Consider the following 23174-nt stretch of genomic DNA (forward strand, 5'->3'; position numbering starts at 1 on the left):
AGGACCTGGCCTTCTCAGTGGGCAGGTGTGGTGAACCTTCACGCCCTTTTTCTGCGTGAGCTCTGAACCACCACTTTATGGACCGCAGTGCTGGAGAGCAACTCAGGAGGACACAGACACTGCCCAGCAGAGGCCCCTTAGGAGCCGCACTCCCTTTTCCCCCTAGACTGTGCAGACCGCGTCCCAAGAACAGGCCTTCTCCAGACTGTCGGTGGTCAGTTGTGTGCTCTGAAACTCTTTCTGGTTGGTGACTTTTGTTGCTGGGCCCTCACCTGTGCTTGCAGCATCCCTTTTCCACCTTAAAATTCACCGACTGTGAGTGGGGAGTGACTACAATAGACTAACAGACGTCACTGTCAGACAGTACCCTTACAATCCTGGGAGGGTCTCACAGCAGCCCAGAGCCTCGGTGGAATCCAAGCCCTGTCACTCACCAGCCATGAGCTCCTAGACCGTTATTCAACCTCGTGCCTTGGTTTCCTCACATAGTTGTTTTGGGCATTAAATGAGGTAACCCATGCACTTGCTAACCAGGGCCTGCCACTTGTGAGTGTTCACATATGTGAGCCGTTGCTCTCACTACCGCTGGACATTCGTGAACTGTCGGAAGAGCCCTTAGAGAGGAAGAGTCCACATGATGTTCAAGTTTTCCTTTATTTTAGCTAGCACTGCTCCCATGGTACAAAGTGCATGACATTTATGTTAGGTACAGGCTAATGTGAGTGTCAACATCAGGACAGGTTGAGGCTGAGAGGTTGCTTAACAGGAGGAGCAAGTAAGTACATGGTCCTGGGCGGGGAAATTGAGTCAGGAGAGGAGAGCAAAGGAAGGGCCAGAGACCTGTCTGTCCCTGTGCACTGTTCAAGTGGAAGGGTTTGTGCTGCTAAGATGGGGCAGTGCCTGTCCACTCCCAACCTCCAGCACACAAGGTGCAGACCTCGGGGTGGGTTCCGCAGACCTCTGGGTGGGTTCCCTCCCTTCACTGAACATGTGATGAAGGGGTTATCTGAATCCTGCCCATCTTTCCCTGGCATCGTCTGGTCCCTTCTTTCTGCATAAAGAGTCCTCTGAAAATCCCACCTGTAGTCCTTGCCTGGGAATTCCCACTCCCAGGTGTCCTGGGTGTCCTGGCCAGCTTCCTCACTTGTGCTGCTGTTACTTATTTTTCCCTCTGTGGACAAAAGCATCCTGGACACATGTGGAGCATAGCGACTTAGTGTGACAGTCACCTGTTTAGCTGACAGTTCTTCTGTGCTCAAAAGTGGGTGTGATGATTCCTGTCCCTTTAAGGATACAACTCAGCATGTAGGAGGTTAGGGGTCTCCATCAAGTGTTCCTTTCACTTTCAGAAGAAACAACATAAAATGATCACCTTAAAGAAGGAGGATCTTTTTACAAGATCTTTACAAGTAGACTTTCTTTTTCTCACGGATCTCTGGAGTGGCCGCATGGTAGCGCTCAGACCTTAGAAGCAAAATCACTAGATTCCACCTCTGTCACTTAATAGCTGAATGGCCCAGATCGACTTAGTCTCTCTAAGCCTCAATTACCACGTTAATAAGGTCTACCTTGTAGGGATATTATCATTCCTAATGGTGTCATTAAAGAAGTTGGGACCCAAACATAGCAAACTCTTTGATTGTAGCCATTTAGCAGGTCCCCAATATTTGAGGGGGAAAAAAAAAGCTTTAAGAGTGAGGACCATCCCCTGAGCAGAGTCTGCTCTGGCTTGATCTCATGGTCAGACCCATTGGCCCCCTCTGGGTGGATCTGTCTGGACTCTTAACTTGGATGCCCACTGCCCGGGCATCTGCCCTGCATTGCCTTTCTTTCCTACCTGGAGCTTCCTCTTGGCCTCTGATTGGAGGGTCTGTGGTCATGCTCACAGCAGTGTTGTACCTGATACTGGCCACCTTCGTGCCTTGAATTCCCTTACTGTCATCAGCCGTCCCTGGCCTTGGAACTGAGTCACCCCTGCTGTCAGCACCCCTTCAGGCTGGCTGGGTGCCCTCCCACCTCTGAGTTCACAGCACTCGCTGCTCCTGCTTCCCCTTTGGCACATAGTCATCTTTTTAAAAATTTTAATCAGTTTTTTCTTTTTTTCTAATTTTTAGAAGTCATTATTGCATAACAATTGTGCATGGTAGTGGGATTCACCGTGACTTTCATATATGACATAACAGAGCTTGGCCAGTTTCTTCCCCCAGTGCTTCCCCTTTACTTCCTCTTCCCTCCTCCCCACACCTGACCTCCCTCCTCTCCTGTTCTTTCTATTTCTCTGAGATCCCTTTCTTCTCTCTAGCTTCCTTGTGTGGCCCTTGACTTCTGAGTCTGGCCTATTTTGCTTAACCTGATGATCTCCAGTTTCATCCATTTTTCTGCAAATGACACAATTTCATTCTTTATGGATGAATAAAATTCCACTGTGTGTATATATACCACATTTTACTTACCCACACATCTTTTGATGGGCCCCCAGGCTGGGGCCGTAACTTGGCTTCTGTGAATTGTGCTGCTGTAAACATGAGTATGCATGTATCACTGTAGTATGCTGACTTTAGTTCTTATTGTTGTTTTGTTTTTATATGTATCGATTTCCTCCTAGCTAATACCAGACAGCTCTTAATTGCTACTCTTTTCAGGATATAATTTATTGTGAAAATATGGTATGTATACAAAAGAATGTACATCAAAAAAAGGTGCAGTGTTTTAAAATACCCACCACCCAAGTTAAGAAATGGAATAACACAATAGGTTGATCATAGGTAACAATAATATAGTATGTATTTCAGAAAACTGGAAGGAGTTTCAAATTTTGTACCATAAAGAACTGATAAATGTTTGGGGAGATATACAACTTGATATAACTATTACATGGTGTATAAATGTATCAGAAAATCAATTACCTCATTAATATGTATATTTTTAATGTTTTATATATCAGTTAAAATAATTTTTAATTTTAAAAAAGAAACAGAGGGCTGGAGATGTGACTCAAACGGTAGCACGCTCACCTGGCATGCACGGGGCACTGGGTTCCATCCCCAGCACCACATAAAAATAAAATAAAGATGTTGTGTCCATTGAAAACTAAAAAATAAATATTAAAAAATTCTCTCTCTCTAAAAAAAAAAAGAAAGAAAGAAAAAGAAAAAAGAAACAGAATACAACCAAGACCTTGCAAATCCCTTTTCAGTCCTTCCCAATTATAGCTTCCCCTCCCCTCCACAGGTAATCAATATCATCAAATATATATGGATTAATAGGTGACTCTATGACCAGTGTGATTCTGCAATCTGTACAATCAGAAAGATGAGAAATTATGCCCCAATTGATCCAAATTGATGAATTGCCAAGATCATTGTAATGTCATGTGTAGTTAATAAAAAAAAATTCACACACACAATATATATATATATATATATATATATATATATATATATATATATATGGATTAATGTTTTCTAATCTTTAAACAGTACATTTTTTTATTTTGCCTTTATGTAACTGGAAGAAATAACTGGAAGCAAATGTATTTAATTGTTTGACTTGATTTTTTTCAACACGTTCTTAAAACAGGCCTGTTTGCTGCAGGCTGCACGGAGCATTCCACAGGGAGAAGCTGTCATTTCCCAGAGAAGGGGCGCAGACCCCAGCCAAGCTCCCCTAGGCCATGCTGCCTTCTGCTCACGTTCTACTGGCTGGGTCATGCCAGAGGACCATGTCCATTCAGAGTTAGGTGGCCCTAGCCGTGTAGGCTGGGAAGAGGTTGGTTGGTTGAGCAACAGCCTAATCTGACCCATGGACAAAGCCTTTTCTGGTTTGACTGTTTCAAATGGTGCCGCTGCTGTGGCTGTGGCCCACTTGATTGTGTCTCCTGTTGCACTCGGTACTGGCAGCTGAAGGGTGTACACCTTGGAGATTGGCTCCTGGTAGTGGGGCATTCCCAGCTTCACTGGGTGATACCAAACCTGTTCTGCATCACTGTGCCTTCCCTGTGCGCCATGAACCTGTGCTTCCATTGTGGCCTGACTCTCTGCTGCTCTGGCATTTTTGCCTGTTATCTTTAAAACACAATTGAATGCTCTTAACAGCATCTGCCTTGAAATTTTGCAGCGAGGTCAGTTCTTTTCCAGCCACTCCTGTCACAGCCGATTGTCTTCTTGTCAGTACTCAGAATCCACTGACCATTGTGTTTACTGGCAGGTTTGGTGCAAGTGCCAAGGTGGTGCATTTCCTGGGACGAGTCAAGCCGTGGAATTACACTTACGACGCCCAAACAAAAAGTGTTAAAAGTGAGTCCCACGATCCCACCATGACTCATCCAGAGTTTCTCCACCTTTGGTGGGACATCTTCACCACCAACGTCTTACCTCTGCTTCAGCAATATGGCCTTGTCAAAGACACCTGCTCATACCTACATGTGGTAGGTTCTCTTTTTTTTTCCTTTCATGTACTTTAGTGCTGCACTCATAAAAATGAGGCCTAACAGTAGAGTTTGGGAATATTTAGTTGCATTTTAAACACAGAGATAAGATTTTTTTTTGGAAAGAAAGCAATGACCATCATCATGCAACATGATGATGGTAGATCGTGGAAAATTTCATTAGAAAGGTTTTTAGTTTTCTTTTTTTTTTTAAATAAACACACATGCGTATGTTGTAATTATAAAATTATTAACCCATTATTCATAAAAAATGCCTGGCATGTGAGGGGCCCCGATTTGATCCCCAGAACTGTGAAAGAAGAGAATGCCTCATCTAGTGGTTTAAAAACTTTAGATATTTAATTATATTTTATATTTGCCATTTGCTCAGATTTCATTGAAAAATCACAATAGTATGAACATACAATAAATACTTTTCTCAGACTATTTTGATTTCCTGTTTGCACTCCTAGTATTAAACCCCTGGAAAAAGGATTCCTTTTTAGGAAGGAGAGAACATGTTCCCATCTACAATATCAGCCTTCTTTGGCATGTTTTCTGACTTTAAAGGTCCTCCTCTGAGGTTTGTCCTTTGGACGAATTGAAGTAAGATGAGAAATTAGGGGCCAGGTGCAGTGGTGCACGCCTATAATCGCAGCAGCTTAGGAGGCTGATACAGGGGAATCAAGAGTTCAAAGCCAGCTTCAGCAATGGCAAGGCACTAAGCAACTGAGTGAGACCCTGTCTCTAAATAAAATACAAAATAGGGCCGGGGATGTGGCTCAGTGGTCGAGTGCTCCTGAGTTCAATCCTTGTTACCCTTTACCTCCCCTCCCAAAAAAAAGATGAGAAATTAAGATGGTACATATAAAGTTATAAAAATTAGAACCAAATGGGTAAATTACAATCAGGTAATCTGTTAATTATCTGATTAAAGGGATTATAATATTGTGAGAGATTCTTTTCTATAGCAGCTTAGCTTTTACTCATGTTGCTATTATTTGTACCAAAATGTAGAAATGAGAAAGGGAGAAATAACTAACACTTTCTCTGAGTATTCTGTATGGATCATAGAATAACACTTGTACTGTAGTTGGAACAGTGCCTGGTTCATAGTAAGTGCTTAGTAAAGTTAGCTGTATTTCTTTAACCCTTAGAACTAGTCTGTCAGTAAGTACTATTATTGCTAAAATCTCCTTCTTAAAGTAACTTAAGGCTTAAAGTAGGTAGTTACCTAACTTGTCTTAATTAACAGACTACAGTAGCAGGACTGGAACTCAAATCCAGATCTGAAAGACAGTTATCCTCACAGAAATTTGAGATGGACCTTCTTAAGGTGTACCTCTATTGCCCAGAATGAAGTGAAGCATTGTTAGGGAAGAGGATGGGAAAGCATAATTTAAGTGGTCAGGCACTGTAAATTCGATCCAGTACACTTGACTAGACCTCAAGGGCCTTTTTCCTGGGGAAGGTCCTTGGAATTGGGCAGAGTACTCCGGAACAGCCTCTCTTTGTCACTGCTGTTCCAGGTGAGGTAAAGGCAGGATCAAGTGTGATCCCTGTGTTGGCCCAGCTACCCGACGTGTGTATTCCCAAACCCTTTGAAGCTCTAGTGTACTTAAATACATACACCGACCCTTATGCTTCCGTATGTAGAGAGCAACAAAACAGGTGTTCAAAATTTGTTCCACCATTTTCTTTGTTAATAGCTGTGACTATTCTTATTCATTCACCTTCTTTTTCTCTCTGCTGAGATTTCCAGTGCCTCCCCACTCAAGTGCTCTTTGCAGGATGGCATTGGCAATCTTGTAGGGCACACCTGAAGACGTTGTCTCTCATATGGAACGTGAATCAGCCAAGCCTCACATAGAGTAGACTGGCCCCGTGTGCTGCCTCGACACTGTTCTTTCTGCAACCCAAGGACTGAGAATTATGAACCAAGGGAAGGTGAAGACAGGAATTGAAAGAGTTGTTCAAAACCAGACAAACTAACAGAAACTACAGGAATAGATGTTACTTGGTAATCCAGATGAAAGCTTGGGCAGGCAGAAAAATGTGGTACATAGTCCCAAGCCATTCAGCTGTGCTTACAAGTGACAACTTGTGTACCTGATGTGGCTCTCTGGGCAGGTTCCTCTGAAACATAGCACTAGGTATCATTTTGTTTAAGTTCTCAACCTTTCCGAGCCCACAGATTGAGGACTGATCATGAGACGTGTTCCTTTGTCCACCCCTCTTACGCTTTCTAATGAACTGTTTGCAGCTCTCAGACTTGGTCTATACACTGGCCTTCTCTTGTGGCTTCTGTAGAAAGGTATGCAGAACTTAAACTAATTCCTTTGTTCTCCCAATGTTTTCACTGAGTCAAGAAGTTTTCATTTCGTTAGGAAAAACAACCATACGACCCTTGTATCTTTGTGTCTTTTTTGTTTGTTTCACGTAATGCTTTTCAGTTTTTGCTATAATGCATGATAATTCATCCTGGCTTTTCTCACCTACTTCACTTTATTGCATTCTTGAAAATCATCTGACTTCGGCTCTCAAAGACTGTCTGTGCTCTCTCTTTTAGGAACATGTTTCAGGAGCTGTATCACATATGTCCCTCGGAGAGAGCCCAGCTACACCTCAGCCCTTTGTATCCTCAGAGGAGCGGAAGGAGCGGTGGGAACAGGGCCAGGCTGATTACCTAGGAGCAGATTCCTTTGACAACATCAAGAGGAAGCTGGACACTTACCTCCAGTAGCAGCGTGGTGGCCATCCTCCTGTGGACACAGCCACTTCACAGCCACCTGTTTCTGACACTTAGCATCTAGAGTGGGCTGAGAAGTCTGTTACAGTTGTTAAGGCTTTCACTAAAACTCATCAGACAAGGGCTTCTTGCAGGACGACAGGTGAGAACTAGGCAAAAATTGTGAAGTTGTCATTCTGTTATGGACAGTGTTCTGCTTTGTAACCCTAGACTTACTTAGCTAACATTTCAGAAATTCGCAATATGGCAACTGCCAACATACGTGGTAGGGGAGACCCACTATTGACATTGAGATGGCTGTTCATCTCAAGTGTGCAGAACCAGGCTCCACACCCATCTCCCTCCAGAATGGGATGTGGCATCTGCCTCTTGCTTGCTTGTCACACCCTTCACTAGATGTGCATTTTGCAACTGTCCAGAGGCTGCCAGAGTGATACTTGTGCTTTCAGGTAAAGGCAGCCTTAAATAATACTGCCCTGTGACTCATGAACACATCGACAGGTGGCATCAGCCCGCCTCATCTCCTAGTCCTATTGTCTGAATAGTTCACAGTTTTCCATGCACCATGAAGGCAGCATGCTGAAGCTTTTGTTCAGTTCTGTATATCTGAAAATCGCAGTGTGTTCTCTGATGGTAACCTGCAGTAGCATCCTGTATGAAAATAAAGACTTACTGCCATATCTTGGTTGTTTAATTAAGTATTTCCCCTACCTCACTCTCATAAAAAAAATCAATTTGAGAATTTTATAATTTATAGAATTTGCCAGTCTCAAAAAATAGTGTAAAGCTTGACATGGGTAAATGCATTTAAAAGTATTATCGAAGATATTTAAAGCTAATGTTCTCCAGTGGTGGTGACGGACCTGACAGATGCAGGAAGGTGAGATCAAATTTATCTCGTTTGTCATCCACAGTGCATCCCCAGGAGGTGTCCAGGGAGAATACTGTAACCTTAAAATCTGTCTGTTCCAAACACACTCAGTAATCGCTCAGGCTGTCAGAATCTGTGCTGGACCAGTACCTTCCAGTTTTTTTTTTTTTAACTCAGAATAGAAGAAGTGTTAAATCAGTTATTAAGTTTACAGATGTTTCTGGGATGCAGAGGACATAGTCAATGGAGAGGATCCAAAATAGCCTTTAAACATAAAATGAGTAAGCAGCATAATTCAGGAAAGAATATGACAGGAAGAAATTTGAGGTTTAATGAACCACAAATTGCAGTGCCTTTTTTGTTGTTGTTACTGAGGATTGAACCCAGGGGTGCTTTACCACTGAGCCACATCCCCAGCCCTTTTTATTTTCAGACAGGTTTTCACTAAGTTGTTGAGAGTCTCGATAAATTGCCCAGGCTAGCCTCCAACTTGTGATCCTCCTCCCTAAGCCTCCCAAATTGTTGGGATTACAGGTGTGCAACACTGTGCCTCAGCTGCAGTGACTTCTGTGACCTAATCTTCACAGTCACCCTTCTTTGTTTATTCTGGCTACTGAGATCATTCCTACTCAGTGTGGATGAGTGAACAACCAGGTTTAGAAACCTGGAGACTATGGGCTACCATGGAGGCTGGCTACCTGAAAAGTTTCAGAACATGAGAATTTATCTAAACTTTACAATACTGAATGACAAGAGACTTCTGAAGAGTCAACAGTTATTTGGACTGGTGGAGAGTGAGTTGCTACCATTTCCAAGTATGTGAAACATTTACCAAAAATTGAAGTGTCTCCATGTGGCAGGTGGTATGGGTACACAGACCTCTCTGGATGGCGCTGAGGCATAAGCAACTTCTGCCCGTGGGGCTTCTAGGTCCCTGGTTGAGATGAACAGAAACCTAAGTCTTCAGATAAATACCACCTTGTTTTTGTGGCCATGCAATGAGCACTCCAAATAAAGAATATTAGAAGAGATAAAATTTGGGGCTGGGGTTGTGGCTCAAGTGGTAGCGCACTCGCCTAGCATGCGTGAGGCACTGAGTTCAATCCTAGGCACCACATAAAAATAAAGATATTGTGTCCACCTAAAACTAAATAAATAAATATTTTAAAAAATAATAAGATAAAATTCAAAGTTTTTTTAACTGAGAAAAGATGTAAAAGCACCAAATGTTTTTGGCAGCCAATGTGGAGGCAGGGATCACACATTATGACTTGAGTGTATTTACTATCTTTTGTTCCTTAATTTTTTACACATAGTGTAAGAAATAAAGCTCTAAAGTGAAAGGCTTTACTTAAAATTTTTAATTAGTGAAGGTAATTAACTTTCATAATCAGAAATACTGACACACTGACATAGAAGACAGCATATAATATGCATAAAAGTGTGACAGGTTGTAGCTGGGAAATCACTGAACTAGGTGACGGATTTCTTTTCCTTTCCTGCTCTTTCAAGAACAGGTCTTTAATTAGTATGAACTGACTTCTACACAAAGCTGCACAGTTCATACTTCAAGGACCCCCCCAAACACCAAGGGTTGCTTAGGAAAATGTATAGAAAGGCCACATTCAAATCACAGATGTGCAATTTTACTCATTGTACACAGTGGGGGCACAGCAGGCTTTGGATGGAAAGACCAACTTCCCCATGAAGGTCAGATCCATCCTGTGCCTGACCAAGGTCTGTTCAGCAATGAAGTGAACGTCTATTTAATTATCTTTTGCCTGCATTTGTTATACCCTGGAAAGTCTTAAAGTGTTCAAAACTTGACATTAAAGTGAGTTATCATGAGTCAAACATCAAATCTGTCCTCATGATGTTTATGACTCTCATCTAAATGCTAGTGAAAAGAACTCTGGCAAGCAAATCAAGTAGGAAAAAACCACGTCTTCAACATTCCCCAGCATAAAAACTTTCAGTCTAAGGATAATCTCATAGGTATTCATGGCATTCTTTTCTTGATTTAACTATTTCCAGCCTAGAGTTGCAGTTTTGAGGGGAAAATATCTTCAATAATTTACAGTACTATGTGTATATACAGGTATTGTCACAACTCCTTTTCTTCTTCAGATGAGGTAATTAATCCGGACCAGTGTTTTACATTAGGCATTTTAAATTCGATATACAGTCTAATTTTGGAACAAGAATATTTGGGGGGGGGGGGTTACCAGGGATTAAACCCAGGGGCACTTAATCACTGAACCACATCCCTAGCCCTTGCATGGCCTGAACAAAAATTGTAACCAGTTCAACTGAGCAGAATTTAAAAAGGTGGAAACAGGAATAAATTACTCTCTCAGTACTTCCTATGCACTATCAATAAAAATTATATAATATAAACACTTCACATAAATGAGATTTAATGACATTTTATTCAATGAGAAAATAGTCATCAAAACTATGACACCAAGTAAGCTAATCAATTTTTGATATTTTTATTAATTTTAAATGTAAAACAAAATCCAGTTGGAACCACGATTGGAAATACAATGTTTACAATATATTTCTAAAGCTATTATTCTATGTAATAATAAAACAATTAACAGCATAGCATAATGTGAAGTTTTCATTCCAGTGGTTTATATATTTTCTTAGGATGAATTAAATTCTTTTTTAAAAATTTAACACCACTTAATTGAACTATACAAAAACAAAACAAAACAAAAAACATTTTTAAATGACTTGCCAAACATCATTTATGAATGTGTTTGAAAAAAAAAAAAAAAAACAGTTCCTCACTGTGCAGACGAAGCCACGCGGTCTCTGCCTTCACCATCAAGAGGAGCAGTCTGGGGGATTCCCCCCACTAAGAATTATTTATACTTGATTCTACTGGGGTACTGGCACACACAACCCACCTGCCACATTTAATCAGAGTCTGATCCACCTGATTTTGTGTAATGCTAGAGCTAGCAGGTAAGGAACTTCCCTGGACTCCTAGCAGACCAACCCAAGTCATTACTCCACTACTGTCTCAGCAGAACCTCTCAGTCTTGATGAAGTCAGTCCTCTGCCTCACCTCTGAGAAAAGGGACTGGGGGGATTCTTGCTGGCTGATCCATTGCTACTCTAGACACAGGGAGGGGAGGGCTTAGCCGGCAGGTATTGGTGCACACCTCAGGTGTATCCCCTGTGACCCCATATTGCTCTCATCTCATCTGTCAATCAAATCACCTCTAACACTGTTAGTAAGAGTAGGTGTTCTTAAGTCTGTATCAAACATGATGCATCTCTTAACTATGGTAATTTCTTCTTTGGATTGAAAAAAAAAATCCCTTAAGGAAATAAAACCACTGAATACGTAAACCTGACTGCGCAACCTCTAGTTTATTTATTTTAAATGACTTGAGTCACCTAGAATTCTGTGGCAACTACTGTGAGTTTGCTTATTAATGTAAAAAAGTAAGAAAAATGCAAGGATGAATTACTGAAGTTCCAAAATCAAATTCTGATTTTAAACACACATAACAAAGAAATTTTACATTCAGGATTAAGATGTCTTTAAGAGTTGAGACGAGTTTGGAGGTCATCCAGCCCAACTTCCATCCAGACATCACGCCTCTCACATATAGTAGTCTTCTGAATTATAAAAATTTATAGTTATTTCCAAAAAAAAAGGCTAGATAAATAAAAAGTACTATTTATAGAAATATCTATTTATATTCCATAATTTAAATATTCAAATCAAATTGGGTAAAACTGCTTCCCTCTCAGCCCCAGACTGTATTTACACCCTGTGTATCAAATTACATTTAAACAATGAATTAGTACTAATTGACAAAAATGGAGAAAATAAGTATTGTAACATAGTCCCTAATTTTTTCATGAACATAAAATTGCAAGTCACATGTGAATTATATCTCAATGAAGCTGTAAAAAAAAAAATGCAAGCAACTTGGACTTTGGTCTCTCATTAAGGTTTGGTTTTGGAATGCAAATTGTGGTTTTTCAAAGTCAAAATCAATCTCTTACAGTCTGTATATATGTATATATTAATCATTTACAAGGACTGGGGATTCACGCATCACCAATCAAGAGGCTCTGGTGAATAACCAAATGTGTCCAACATAGAAAATAAGTCTTTACTGGTCAAAAGTATAAAAGGTTTGACCTTATTGGAAATATGAAAAAGCTGAGTACTTGGAAGATATATGAAAATACTCAGCATAGATACTATGAAAAGTTGAATAACAAAGTAACTTTTTTTCCAAAAAATTATTTTAGGCCACAGTTTGTAACGGAACTTATTGCTATTTGAAGTATCATTAAAAATAGGTTCATATAAGAGATTATGTGTCAGTAACACCTCTTTACTAATATAAAATAGGCCCCTTTTAGAAGACATACTCTAGAGCTCATTCCTAAATCTCTGTAATGTTTCTCATTTTCAAAACTTAGTATCTGATCAAACTGACCTTACTAAAATCCCAAAAATTATAAATCAATTAGAGTTCGGATTTCATTAATTTTAGCTTGTTTCATTTCATTAGCATTCGATTTTTTTGTTCCAAAAGCTCCAGCTGCAAGTTCTCTTTTTGTGTTTTGTATTTTCAGCATATTTTCTTCAACAGAATCCTTCACAATGAACTTCCCAAAAAAAAAAAAAAAAAGAAAGAAAGAAATTGGTTAAGTACTTTTAAAGTAATATTTAAAATTTTTAATAATAACCCCTATTAGGAACATCAAATGAACTACTGTCAAGACTCATCATGAAGGATAAATATGATAACAAGACTGCCCACTAAAAACAAATTCCCAGACATGATGAGAATGGTGGTATACTACAAAAGGATTTGTAATCTTATTATACAGCTTTCAGAAAATGTGCAGTAATTTCTAGAAAACTGTTCAGCTCCTTATTCTTTCTCAATATGCTACAAGAACACTTAGAACGTGACGCAGGAGCACTAGAGCTATGCTCTGCTCTCCTGTACCACCGGGCATGGTTGTCTCATATGAGGACTATAGCCCTCCAGACACAGGTGACATCTGACAACCCTATCAACAGATGAGAAAGAAGGAAAAAAACAACCTACAACTATATAAGCAAATCTGTCTCAACTAGAATAAAAGCAAAATGAATTTAACCTTATCCTAAAAAAGTTGCGAGAGAAATTTCTAGAAAGCTAAGAATGAGTCCTTATCCAGTATTAATTCATAACATTAAGCAAACAGGGAAGGGAAAAACATGTGCCTTCTCAACAGATGCTCTTAAGAAGCATCTGATAAAATTCAACATTTATTTCTGATTAAAAAAAAAACTGACTTAGTCTAGGAATAAGAGACATACTCAACCTTATTAAGGAAACTATTAAAAATTTACTAACAAAAACATTTAATATAAAACAAAGTATTTCCAAATGAAAGAAGCTGTATTATAAAACTTTGCTGGAATATGTAAGAGCTAAATAAATGAAGAAACTATGTTCCTATAGGGAAATACTCATTACTGCTAATGAAGAAATTAAATAAATTATTACCAATAGTTCCTGACCCTAAGTGTAAGAGTAGTAAAAGGAACAAACAATGTGATTTTTCAAATGAAGGGTAATGAGAACACTCTACCCTTTCAGGAACCAAAACATACTTGGAAAAAACTAACAATGTTATAAAACTAATATTGTCTTGAGAACAGGAAGAGATCAATGGAACAGAATGATCCAGATATAGACCTACATATACATTTCATATTATTAGGAAAAAAAGACTTAAAAAGAGAAAAGTGACCATACAAATTTTTTTTTTTAATTTGGAAAAAGAAAAAAATTAGACCCAATGTCACCCAATACAAATCTTCCCAAAAAATCTGAAATAAGTAGAGAATAGTTTTTAAAATCTAAAGATAAAACCTTCTTTTCCAAAAAGACCTTAAAACCTAGAAACTATAAAAAAGGCTGACAGGTTTTAACTCATAAAAATTTTAAAGCTTTTTCATGACAAAAGGATCATAAGGTTTAGAGCAGGCAAGAAAGAGCCTGGGATAAGCCATTTCTAACATACATCACCAATAACTTAGAATGTACAAAGGTGTCCTTCATATTGTAAGACTACATTCATGCTGTAACTGAAAACTAGCAAATATATAAACAAGCAATCCACAGAAAAACTATTAATGAATAGAAATGTGAATATGTTCAAGGTCTTAGGTAAATGCAAATCAGAAGGGCACTTTTTTGACCATAACATGAGCAAAAATTTCTACCAGTTTCATACATTATAAAGTCTCTTTCGACAACAACTTGACAGCTGTCAAATAAAAATTCTAAATCCAGAATTCTAGTTTTCTTAACCTATACTGAAGAAGTACTCATATATATGCACAAAAATGTATGCACAACAGTGCTCACCATAGCATTATTTTTATCATAAAAAAGTGGACTAAATATTTAATATTCAGGTTTTAGGTTTGCTCAGAGGTAGAGTGCTCGCCTACCATGTGTGGGGCACTGGGTTAGATCCCCAGCAACATATACAAATAAAATATTGTGTCCACCTATAACTAAAAAATATTAAAAAATATTTAATATTCAGGTTTTAAAAAGGAATCAAATTCACAGAGACAAAGTAAAATGCTGGTTGCCAGTAGGGCAGGAGGGAGAAATGGGGAACTGTGGCTTGAAGGGAGCAGGTTTTCACTTTGAGATGACAGCAGCATTTTGGGGACGGCTGCATGACCACCTGATGTGCATGTGCTTACTGCAACTGAATGGCACAGGTACAGTCATGGCTGTGTGTATTTCACCACACTAAAATGTGTTGAACCAAATGGACTTACACAGTATAGTATTTAAGAAAAAAGAATATGTTGCAGAATAATAAAGTATGATCCTGTTTATCTTTGAAGTAAATTTTTTAAAAGTTGAGATAGATACTAAATAAAAAATGCATGTAAGTACAGGGAACAGCATATTCTAAAAATTCATGGAGAAGAAGAGACTGAGTTTTGCTCTCCATAATTTGACTTCTATCACAATAATGTATTCATGTTATTACTTGCATAATTAAAAAAAAACACATTCTCGCCTCATCTTAAAAAACAGGTGATTCAGAAACTCACTTTAGTGATGATAACTTCTTGCTTCTGGCCAAGTCTGTGGCACCTGTCAAAGCACTGGTCCTCGGCAGCAGGATTCCAGGCCTACAGAACAGGATTGGCTTTAGTATTGGGCTGCCGGGTGAGTTATGCTTAGCCCTTTCATTTCAGCAACATGCACCATCTTTTTCTGACTGAATTCATAATGCTGACACTGCAAATGTACTGAAGGAAAACATCCACTTCCCCAATCACTCTGCTGAGAGGCAGGCATTCTCCTGTGTCACCTCACTCCACTTCTAATACTGGCTGAGTATCTCTTCGCTGAAATGCCTGGGACCATAAGTGTTTCAGATTTTAGTATTTCAGATCTGGGAATATTTGCAAAGGCTTTAATGGTTGAGAATCCCTGAACCAAAATTCTGAGATCCAAAATGCTCAAATCCAAAACATTTTTGAGTGTTGTCCTCAAAAAGAGTCCAACTTCAGAGCACTTCAGATGTTTCAGATTAAGGGTACTCAACCTGCACCCTAAATACATGGCTTAGCATGGATGTCAGCACCCAATTAATCAAGTAATTTCTGATTTTTTCACTTTAAAGTGGGTCAGAGTATAAAAGTTTATACATTCTCTTAGATGACAATTTATAATAGATGCAATTCTTGGGTCCATTTATGAAAATGTTTTCTCACCCTCTGCTAGTCTTTGGTTCTTTTACTTTGCTCTATTCAGGAAACAAAAATACACACACACAAAAAAAAGATCCCTAAAAACTGCTTAAGATTTTTGATAAGGTTTTCTATATCTGCCTAAAATCAGTTTGACTTCTGGTTAACACCAACGTAATAAAAACACTGCTTAAGCTGAAAAAGAAAATGATGATGTAATGAAATGGAGGAAATATCCAAAAAGATGGAGGTCTATAATCTAGAAAGAGAGTAGTCAACTGGTTTTTAAACAGAATCACGAATCAAGATAAGGATCACCAGGATGACTGCAGAAATTGAAAACAGGGTATTTTTGGGGAAAGGTACATTATACAGCAAATTATCAGCCGAAAACTAAAACAATATCAGATGCATATATAGATGACAGTTTTACAATATGATTTATACTTAGGCTAACTGTTCCTTTCTTTTTTAAGTTCCCTAGGGATCTGAAGGAAAAGGATGGTTTTGCTCTTGAGTTGTAATTTGAATTTGGATTCTTTTTCAGTGTGGAAGTTAAATTTAAGGACACACTTAGCTTATGATTTTCTAGAACTGATAGGTATGATATTATCTGAATATTTTGTATTTCACAGACACATTTTAAAATTGTTACCACAAAGACACCAAGTCAAATGTCTTGCTGTTGCACCTATTTTATCTAGCAACCTAAAGACAAGCTGGCAACCTACATCTAATGTGACTATCAGAAATCCAAACTGATAGCTCCCATTCCCACATGTAGTGATTACGTAAATAAACAATCTCACCAGAAGCTCATAATGGACACTATATACCACCCCTCTTACACAATGTTTGCATGAAAAGGTAAAAGATTTTCACAAATTTTTTAACTGAATTTTGTCTTCCTGGGATTTGATTTTTGTTTTAAAGTTAGAAACATTTGTCTGTCCTTTGGTTGTTTTGTTTTTGCTGAACTGGGAGCTGAACTCAAGGGCATTTTACCACTGAGCTCTACCTCCAACCCTATTTATTTTTTATTCTGAGACAGGGTCTCACCAAGTTGTCCAGGCTGCCCTCAAACTTGCAATTCTCCTGCTGCAGCCTCCCAAGTTGCTCAGATTACAGATATGTGCTGCACATAGGCCAGAGAGTGTTTTTTATAAGTATAACTGGTAATAGAGTGCGGTGGTGCATACCTATAATCACAGCAGCTCAGGAGGCTGAGGTAGGAGGATCACACAAGTTCAAAACTAGCCTCAGCAAGTTATCAGCCCCTAAGCAACTTAGTGAGACCCTGTCTCAAAATAAAATATAAAAATGGGTAGGGATGTGGTTCAGTAGTTAAGCATTCCTTGGTTCAATCACTGGTATCAAAGAAACCTTTATAATAGTAAGTACTCTATTAATAACCTCTTCCTTATCTAGTACTAAGATTATATAAATAAGACAAAATAATTTGGGAATTTGTTCTAGAAAATTAAGATTTTTGCATAAGCACTGCATTAATATCGAACAATCTATAGTTATGGTGACTTTTTTGATACCAGGGGTTGAACCCAGGGGCACTTAACCACTGAGCTACATCCCATCCTTTTTTATATTTTACTTTGTGACAGGGTCTCACAAAGTAGCTGAGGCTGGCTTTGAATTCATAATTCTCCTGCCTCAACCTCCCAAGCTGCTGGGATTACAGGCATGTGCCACTGCCCGTCGAAGCTTTAGTATGGCTAAGAATCAGTCCAAATGCAATTTAAAACCTCTGTCCTCAGATTGAAGAGGTCTTAAATAATAACCATAAAACTCCTTTAAGATTTAAAACTTCACTCTAAAGCACTAAGGCAAATATAAACCTCTGCCAGCCACAATATGTGCCTATGAAAGCCTACATATGACTGGCTGGAATCTTACTGTGAAGGTCACCCTCAGTTGAGGGAAAAGAGGAAAAAAGCTTTGGTACACAGGTGCATGAATCAACTAAAACCTCACCAGAAAAAAAGATGTGTAAGGTTCGTACACACAGTGAGCCTGCAGTTCAGACACCAGGTGAGACCACATGCTGCATCTCACAACACATAGCACAGGGCCGTCTGCAGCCCACATAGCACCCGGCACAAACCAGGATCACATCAGTTCAGCCCCGTGTGTGTTCAGAATGTGCTACTGTGTGGACACCACCCCAGCCCGGCACTCAGACTTTAGCTTCCTTCCACCTCTAGGTCCGAAATGTACATCCACAAGTGACTGCACAACATTAGGCAACTTTCTACAAACACTCCATTAGTTATTTCTCCAATTGTGATCCCGACCACCTGAGTTACCTGTGATCAATGTTAAGAATGCAGATTCCTGAGTCTTACCCAAGACCTCTTCAATCTGAGGACAGAGGTCTTAAACTGCAGTTGGACTATTTCTTAGCCATACTAAAGCTTTAAGATCACTATCACATAACAGGCGTCAGACTCCCATTGCCTGTACCACACCTTGACACTAAGCAGGGCCTCATCTCTCACAGGCTGAATGGACCGCTTACGTGTTCAGTTAGTAGGTATTTTTATTCTGCACACAGAAGAGAAGCAGAATAGTACCACATAACAGTACTTAAGAACACACACTATGACTCTGGTGTTCCCTACTGTTAGCTGTGTGAAGCTGGGCAGTTTACTTCTCTCCTTCAGTTCCCTCATCTATAAAATAAGGATGTTATTTCCCTCATAAGAATGTCGTGGGGATTTTAGTTAACATATGTAAATCCCTTAAGAGAAAGCCCCCAACATACACATTTACTAAGCTATTATCTATTTCTAAAGTCTGCCTCAGAATCTTCATAATAATAAATATGAAGTATCTGCAAAAGAGTTTGTCTTTTGAAAAGCCTATAAAACTACTCACTGGATCCATTAAAAATACCCGAGAAGCTGCACAAAGATTCAAACCAACTCCCCCTGCTTTTAAGGACAGCAGCATGATAGTTGGAGAGCCTGCTTCAGTGTTCTGGAAACACTGAATGGACTCAGCTCTTTTCTTCTGGGCCATGGAACCATCCAGACGAGTGAACACAAATCCAGAGGCTCTAATAGGGACAAGGAGAGAAGTAACTCTTACTTTATTTAAAAAAAAAAAAAAAAAAAAGTTAAATAATAGTTCAATCAATTCTTTCACTAATGTATATATGTGTCTACTTATTCTTGCAGTACTGGGGATCCAACCCAAGGCCTTGCACATGCTAGGCAAGTGCCCTCCCACTGAGCTACATCTCCAACCCTAACTTACCTTAACAAACACTACGGAAGACCTACTAATATGCCAGCCACTGTGTTTTCTAATAAATTAGGGATCTGATCTTTTGAATCCTATGCTGCCACAAAACAGTCTTTTTTGTGACTCTGAACATCACTTCTGACAGATAAAATGACTAAAACTGGCAAAACATTAGATATTTTTCTTTGATTCAAATCAATAAAAGTATATTAAATCCTTTGAGTCAAAGTGAAAAACAATGAACTCACTTAAGTGGTGTTTCTATTAGAGACAGGAACGTTGTAAACTGAGAAACAACTAAACTTTTTATGTTTGGATTCTTCTTTCTTAAGTCAATCAAAGCATGCATTAGAGCATTAATCTGAAGAAAAAAAAATTAAGATATCCATTAGATTCCACTTTTAAATGGCAAAATAAACCCCACATTCTTAAAAATTTTATCCTGTGATTGTACATATTAATAGTATTCAGTTTATTTCTGAACATACATATAATATGCACTGATCAAATTCCAAAATGTTGACCAAAAAAGGTCCTGCCATGTTACTTAACTAAAAGGCAAAATGAGACTAAATTTTTTGAAAAAACTAAAAGAATACTACAATAAACTGAAACCCTTTCTCTCTCCTCTGAAATTCACCACATAAAGTAAGCAAAAAATCAGTAGCCAGAAAAAGGAAATTCAAAAGACATGATTAAAAGTAGAATGACTGTTACATGATGTGTAATCTCTTATATAAAAAATACTCAAATATCTGTACATGTGTACTTTACCTTTGAACTGGATGTCCATTCCATATTGGACTTTTTCTCACTGTCACATGCCAATTCTTCTGGAGGACATTCTAATAAATTGTCTCCATGTATATCATTTCTGCATAAAGGGCATTTAGCATGTGGCTGTTTAAGAACAAAATAAGGGCCACACTGGTTAGAGGAAAAGAAATATAAATTTGCCTAAACATTTTAATAGATGACAGACTCTGTACCTCTTGTGGCCAGCACTTTATTGAGCCAGATTCAGTCACCTAAGGTAGATCTGTACATGCTGAGCTCCAGCCAGCATGTACAGATGGAAGGGCTCATGGGATGAAGAAAGAGGACAGCGAGAGTGTGTGGCCTAGGGCTGGGCTGGGGCTCAGCGGCAGAGCACTAGCTTCGCATGTATGAGGCCCTGGGCTCAATCCTCAGCACCACATAGAAATAAATCAACAAAGTAAAGTATTTGTCCATCTACAACTAAAAAATAAACATTAAAAAAAAAAAGTATGTGATCTTGACTGGCAGCAAGAGCTTGAAATGCTAAATACCACATCATTTGTAGGCAATTCTTATGACACCTTATACAGCTGTCCAGATCTGCCAACCACTATCAGGTTTGTTCAAAGCAACATCTGTTGTCTGTTATACTAAGACCTGCTAGTAAAATTAGATTATATCTTAAATACCTAGATACAAATACTACTGCAATAAGAAAAGTTTCTGAAACTGAAACTCTTAGAAATCAGTATGCTAGAGTTACCTCTTGGGAGAAGGAAGATGGCAAAGGATTGGGAGGAGATACATGGATGTGTTTACCTTATGATAATTATAATTCTCTAACTGTACAACTGTAATTTATCCACTTTTTTTCTAAATGTATTCTACATGTCAAATCAAAATGTTTAAGAAAATTTGCACTAGCTGCAGGACTGCTTAAAAAGATTATTCTACCTCAAAAAAATTTACCACACAGAAGTATTTAGATCTACATTACCCAATATGATGGCAAATAACCACATGTGTCAATTAAGCTTTTTAAATGAGTCAAATTGATGTGATAGGTGTATACAATACCACCAGAATTTGAACATCTAGTTAAAAATAATGTAATATATCACATTTTTATTTTAGATATACTGGATTAAAGTGTATTATTAAAATAAATTTCATGTTTTTTTTTCACAAAAAATATGGCTGCTATAAAATGGAAATTATCTTTCAGCCTTTTCTCATCAGTATATTTATTAGCAATGATCTAAACAGTACACAGAACTAGGATTACTGTCTGTAAAAAAGTGCCTCCAAAAAAAGTGTGTGTGTATGTGTGTGTGTATATATATATATATATATATATATATATATATATATATAAATAGTTAAAAGGGAATAACAATGAGAAATAAATCATCTATGAAGATACTGAAATAATTAATCATAGAAAAGGTCATTATTAAATATAAATCGAAACTTCTATTTCCTTGGAACTGGGTTTCCATTACACTAAAGAAAGAGTAGGCACCACTCCATACAACAGTGATCCTATACTGAACAAAATACTTACCTGCTCATTCTGAATGACCTGACAAATACAAGGTTTACAAAACACATGTGCACAATGTGTTATCACAGGAACTGTTAAAGAATCCAAGCAAATTGCACATTCTTCATCTGAACCTGAGCTCAGAATTAACTTCATCTTCCTTATTAACTTCTTTCTCAATTCTTCAGGTGTATCATTTCCTAGAGAAAAGGCTGAAAAATTAATTTCAGAGCAAGATTTATAACATGGCTAGACAAGTTAATCTACCTTACATAAGGCAAAAACGTAGTCTTTTCATCTGTTCTTGACATGGCAAAAAGCTAGTTTAAATTTGAAATTTTAAGAAAAAATCAGAAGACAAAATAATAGATGATTCCTACCAAACCTCCTATAGAAGCATCATTACAGCTTGATCTGTTTACACTAGCAGACTAAAAGATCCAACTTGAACTTGAACCTTTCATCTAAGGGTGTCTACCACTAGAAATCCTGCAAGAACCTTATAATTCCCTTTCTCTGGTAAAAAGTTCCTGAGTACATTCCCTGAGTACACTAAGCCCTTTAATAAACAATGTCCACAGGGCAAAATGAAACAATAAACCAAATTTAAGCCACATAAAAATCTTCTCAGATTTAAATTACTTCTAACAAATACAATGGCACACCTCCAACATACTTCTTACCTGAGGAGCCACTGGAAGACACTGCATTTGTAAGAAGGTGAGTATGACAACAAATCTGCCGCAGTCTAAGCAGAAGACCCAGGACATCTGCGTAGTGTGCAAGGACAGTTCCTTCATTAAAGTACCTAAAACAGAAACGTGTTACGAGAGAGATCCTCTAAACGACTTCTCTGGAAATCACTTCAAAACAAGAACAAAAGCCAGAAAAGCATACTTTAATTTAATGATACCAAGAGAGATTTGTTAACCACAGAGCACTACAGATGAGCAATGGCTGCCAGCTGTAGGAAAAGCTGGACAAGATGTTGAGGGATATGACCCACCAAACCACAATCCTTTAAAAGAGATGGTACAGACTCAGGGTGCACACCTGGTGCCCTGAGCTTCTCTGCATACGGTTATACCAAAAAAGGAAGGCAAGCTGCACGAGGAAGCGCAGGAATGCACTCGACACATGCAGGCCCGGTCCTCCACACCTCACAGCTCCAGGGCCTTGAATCTGTTATGTGCGCACTAACAAAGAACCTAGAACAGATGTATATCCCAAAAGTAAACTGAAATATTTCCTGCTGTTCTGGACATGGGTATGAACCTCACATGAACCTGGACTAGCAAATACTAGTTCAGTAAGAATTCAAGATACTTGAATGCTAAGTAATAATTAGCACAGAGCAAGGAAGGCAGCAAAAGGAAAGTCACCAGAGAAACACTGCCATAGAACAAACAGAAATTATGACCAAGGATACCGCCATGACTTCATGTCACTCAATAAAACTCTTCTTCCTTAAAAAAGAATCCTAAGGCAACGACAAAGTGCTCTGAAAAGAAGACCTGGCTTCTACCAAAGCCATGATGGGCCTGACCTTCCTGCAGTTCTCGTGCTGGGAGGATGCCCCACTTGTGCAGTCCTGCTCACTCTAGGTCCTAGCAGCACACACATCACACATGCTTCTGCTGGACCAGACTCCATTCCAACCAGTTCCTCATCCGCTGCAGTCAGTCTCGTCAGTTCCCACTCTCAGATTCCCACATTTTGTTCCTTTTGTTGGCAAGTCCTGTTGACCAATTTCTCTATCCACCCTACAGACAGCACCCTGTCACTCCCAACACCGTACCTTTTAAA

General features: G+C 38.7%; 2 protein-coding genes across 7 annotated transcripts in view; one reads left to right on the plus strand and one right to left on the minus strand.

Annotated features, from left to right (window-relative positions):
• The window catches only part of Gyg1 (glycogenin 1), a 33750-nt gene extending 25895 nt beyond the window's left edge, over nt 1–7855 (plus strand). For both annotated transcript variants that reach the window (XM_026406611.2, XM_077795295.1), the window contains exons 6-7: nt 4207–4426; nt 6996–7855. In XM_026406611.2, coding sequence (XP_026262396.2) covers nt 4207–4426; nt 6996–7169 — 394 coding nt within the window. In that variant the 3' untranslated portion in view covers nt 7170–7855. The remainder of the gene's footprint in view (nt 1–4206; nt 4427–6995) is intronic.
• The window catches only part of Hltf (helicase like transcription factor), a 51001-nt gene continuing 35419 nt past the window's right edge, over nt 7593–23174 (minus strand). For 2 of the 5 annotated variants that reach the window (XM_026406610.2, XM_026406609.2), the window contains exons 19-26: nt 22052–22176; nt 21390–21568; nt 19841–19966; nt 19315–19427; nt 18698–18878; nt 15161–15241; nt 12519–12690; nt 7593–11682 (exon numbers count right to left, since the gene is read on the minus strand). In XM_026406610.2, the coding sequence (XP_026262395.1) occupies nt 12538–12690; nt 15161–15241; nt 18698–18878; nt 19315–19427; nt 19841–19966; nt 21390–21568; nt 22052–22176 (958 nt within the window). In that variant the 3' untranslated portion in view covers nt 7593–11682; nt 12519–12537. Of the gene's footprint in view, nt 11683–12518; nt 12691–15160; nt 15242–18697; nt 18879–19314; nt 19428–19840; nt 19967–21389; nt 21581–22051; nt 22177–23174 lie in introns of all 5 variants that reach the window. The other 3 variants (XM_026406608.2, XM_026406606.2, XM_026406607.2) reach the window with 2 other exon arrangements.

This window comes from Urocitellus parryii, chromosome 2, assembly GCF_045843805.1.
Source record: "Urocitellus parryii isolate mUroPar1 chromosome 2, mUroPar1.hap1, whole genome shotgun sequence".
Classification (NCBI taxonomy): Eukaryota; Metazoa; Chordata; class Mammalia; order Rodentia; family Sciuridae; genus Urocitellus; species Urocitellus parryii.